This window comes from Mus pahari, chromosome 23 (assembly GCF_900095145.1).
Source record: "Mus pahari chromosome 23, PAHARI_EIJ_v1.1, whole genome shotgun sequence".
In the NCBI taxonomy this organism is placed as follows: Eukaryota; Metazoa; Chordata; class Mammalia; order Rodentia; family Muridae; genus Mus; species Mus pahari.
This window is the reverse complement of record NC_034612.1, coordinates 13,282,403-13,285,811: the sequence shown is the minus strand read 5'-3', so window position 1 is coordinate 13,285,811 and position 3,409 is coordinate 13,282,403. Positions and strand designations below refer to the sequence as shown.

The window sequence follows — 3,409 nt, the reverse complement described above, 5'->3', positions numbered from 1 at the left end:
TCCTGGAACTCACTCTGTAGACCAGGCTGGCCTCGAACTCAGAAATCCGCCTGCCTCTGCCTCCTGAGTGCTGGGATTAAAGGTGTGCGCCACCATGCCCGGCGCCAGGGACCTTCTTATTATCCCACCCTTGTCGGATATGAAGACAGTCCAAGATGCCCCTCGAGGCTGAGGCCCTGTCACGTGAGTGTCCCTCGTGACAGATGGAAGATCCCAAGGTGTCTGCCTGCACTACCTAGGCTCTATGTGCTGGGAAGTGGCTGGAGGAAATGGCTCCCAGGTGTCCTTGCCTCGTCTTACCTTTGGTGAGGAGCAAGTTCAGGAAGTCCTCTCTCCGAATAGCCTTTTTCCCTTCCGAATTGGTGTAACCAAGCACGTTGAAGCTATTCTGAATGCCGTCCATGGTATTGCCGAAAGGTGGCCTATGGTTAAGGTAAACTTTGAGGAAATCTGGTAGGTTAATCTTGTCAATGAGCTTCCCGGTCTCCACGTACTCGCTGAACTTGATCTCATTAAACATGTCCTCAATCTAGGAGAGATCGATCAGAAAGGACTATAGAAGACTATGGTCAAATAAACAAATACTTGGTTATTTATTTATTTATTTATTTTAAATGAATTGTTTAGGCCACTTGTGAAAACCGGAAAGGAACATGTGTGTGTGGGTTGCGCCACGTCCTCCTCACCCTAGGATGCATTGCTGAAGTCCTCATCTCGGGGACCTTATGAGACATGGGGTCACTGCAGAGGTCATTATAAATGGTCATTACCGGTCTCGCTGGAGTAGGGTGGCTTTCGATCCGGTATGTCCATCGTTATACCATTGCAGCCTAGAGCTGAACACCGCGTGATGCGATGCCCACCTGTTCCCACAAGGTCAGGGAAGCAAGCATCAGAAGGTGGGAGGAGCCCAAAAGGAGTCACCGTCACAGGGAGCAGGGGCGTGTGGCCCTGCTGATACTGATTTTGCATTCTGCCAGAGGACAAAATTCTGTTGTTTAAGCCCGTGCCAAGCACTGGATCTTTTAAAGACTTCCTATTAAAATTATCTCTAGGCATGCATATCTCTATGTGTATGTAAACACACATGCGTGCAGATGCCTGTGTGTGCCAGAAGAGGGCGTTGAATCCCTTGGAGCTGGAGTCACAGGTGGTCACAAGCCACCTGACATGTGGGCACAGGAACCAAACTCTGGTCCTTTGCAGGAAGGAACGGCGAGCACCTGAGCCATCTCTCCAGTCCCTAATTTCTTGTGTTTTAAGCCACTCACTCTGTGTCATTTTTGTCCTGCCCTGATGGTGTCACACTTGTTCATACCATGTGGACTGTCATGAACGCTATTCAACTATGTCACCTTTCACCCTGAGGATCTCGAAGTGTTATCTATCAACCACTTCCTCATGCTGACACATACACATTCATTTGTTTGTTTTGAAGGAAGAGTCTCGCCAGGCATAGTGGTACACACCTGCTTCCTGTGGTCAGGAAACAGAGGCTGCAATATGCCTTAGATTCAAAGCCAACCTGTGCCTGCATAACAAGTTCTAAGGTAGCCACGGAGAGACAGAAAGATTCCGTTTCAATAAACCAACAAAAAGTACTGCCCAAGAATTTTAAAATGAGTTTGGTTGAATAAGTATAGATTTCAATGAGAAACTCAAATATGTGACTCACATCCTAGCAATTTTTAAATTTAAAATGAATTTTTAAAGTTAGTATACAACCAGCTATTGTGATGTATGCCTTTAATATCAGCACTCAGGAGGCAGAGGCAGGTGGATCTCTGTGAACTGGTGGCCAGCCTGGGCTACAGAGTGAGTTTCAGGCCAGCCAGAACTACATAATGGCACTCTGTCTCAAAAAAAAAAAAAAAAAAAAAAAAAAAAAAAAAAAAAGAATTCTGAGAAATTCACTAAAACCTATTGCAACCTATTAGAACTGGTAAAATGTTTCAGGATACTATATCAATCTGTGAAACTCAGGAGTGGAGAGATGGCTCAGCAGTTAATTTCTGTAACCAATCTTGCAAAGGATGGTAACAGGCGTGGTTAGCATCACCCACATGAAGGCTCATACCATTATCTTCAGTTCTGACGCCCTCTTCTGACTTCAGCAGGTACTGCATGCACATGGGTCACATACATATATGCAGGTAAAACACTCATACACATAAAAAGTTCAATATATACAAATCAATTTTATTTCCTACACTAAATACCACAAAGAATTATTAAGAAAATAATTCCATTTCATTATTTGTTTGTTTATATATTTATGGAGATGAGTGCTCTATTTGCATGTATGCCTATGTGACAGAAGAGGGCATCAAACAGAAACAGGCAGCAAATCCCATGACAGATGGTTGTGAGCCACCATGTCGTTTCTGGGAATTGAACTCAGGTCCTCTGGAAGAGCAGTCAGTGCTCTTAACCAGTAAGCCATCTCTCCAGCCCCCAGGAAAGATTTTTCTAATTTGGAGCTTGGAAGACTTAACGGTGTTAAACTGACTGCTCTCCAAACTGACTGACTGGTCCCCTGCCTAGCATCTCCCAAACCCTGAGTTCCACGCCCAGTGCCACCAGGAAACAACCGAATGAGATGCCTAACCCTAGCCGGTCTTTTTGTTTTTGTAGAAACCGACAAGTTGATTCTGAAATTAATACTGCAAAATAGTAGAAAAAAGTGGAACAGGCAAAACTGTAGGGAAAAACAGATCAGAGCTTGAGAACACTCTCCACCCCCCACACCCCCCAATCTCAGTTCAGACCCTACTACTATCATCCCACGGTCATCAACAGTGTGGTTCTGGCATAATGGCAGATGCATAGAGCACAGAAATGGGATTGAGAGCATGGAAAGAGGACTGGAGAGATAGATGGCTCAGTGGTTAGGAGCACTGGCTGCTTTTGCAGAGGACCTGGGTTCTATTCCAACATCCACATTCAGCAGCTCAGGACCATCTGTCATTCCAGAGCCAGGGGACCCAATGCCCTCTTCTGGCCTCTGTGAATACACACACACACACACAAATAAAAAAGTAAAAGAATTAGAATAAAATTTAAAATATTTTTAATTATATTCATTTGTGTGTCTTACACACACACACACACACACACACACACACACACACACACCTTTGTGCGTATCTGGAGGTCATGGGGATAACTTACTGATGTTAAATATGGATCCTGGATATTGAATTTTGCTTATCAGATTTGCCAGCAAGCACCCTCGCCCACTGAGCTATCTTGCCAGCTCCAGATATTTTGTTGTTCATAATTTTAATTTTTTTTTTTTTTTTTTGGTGTTTTCGAGACAGGGTTTCTCTGTGTAGCTCTGGCTGTCCTGGAACTCACTCTATAGACCAGGCTGGCCTCGAACTCAGAAATCCGCCTGCCTCTGCCTCCC

The 3,409-nt window shown here is 44.6% G+C and overlaps 1 protein-coding gene across 1 annotated transcript in view; it reads right to left on the bottom strand.

Annotated features, from left to right (window-relative positions):
* The window catches only part of Wdr66 (WD repeat domain 66), a 66,691-nt gene that overhangs the window by 3,756 nt on the left and 59,526 nt on the right, over positions 1-3,409 (bottom strand). Inside the window, exon 18 of the mRNA XM_021187174.2 lies at positions 301-529. Within this exon, the coding sequence (XP_021042833.2) occupies positions 301-529 (229 nt within the window). The remainder of the gene's footprint in view (positions 1-300; positions 530-3,409) is intronic.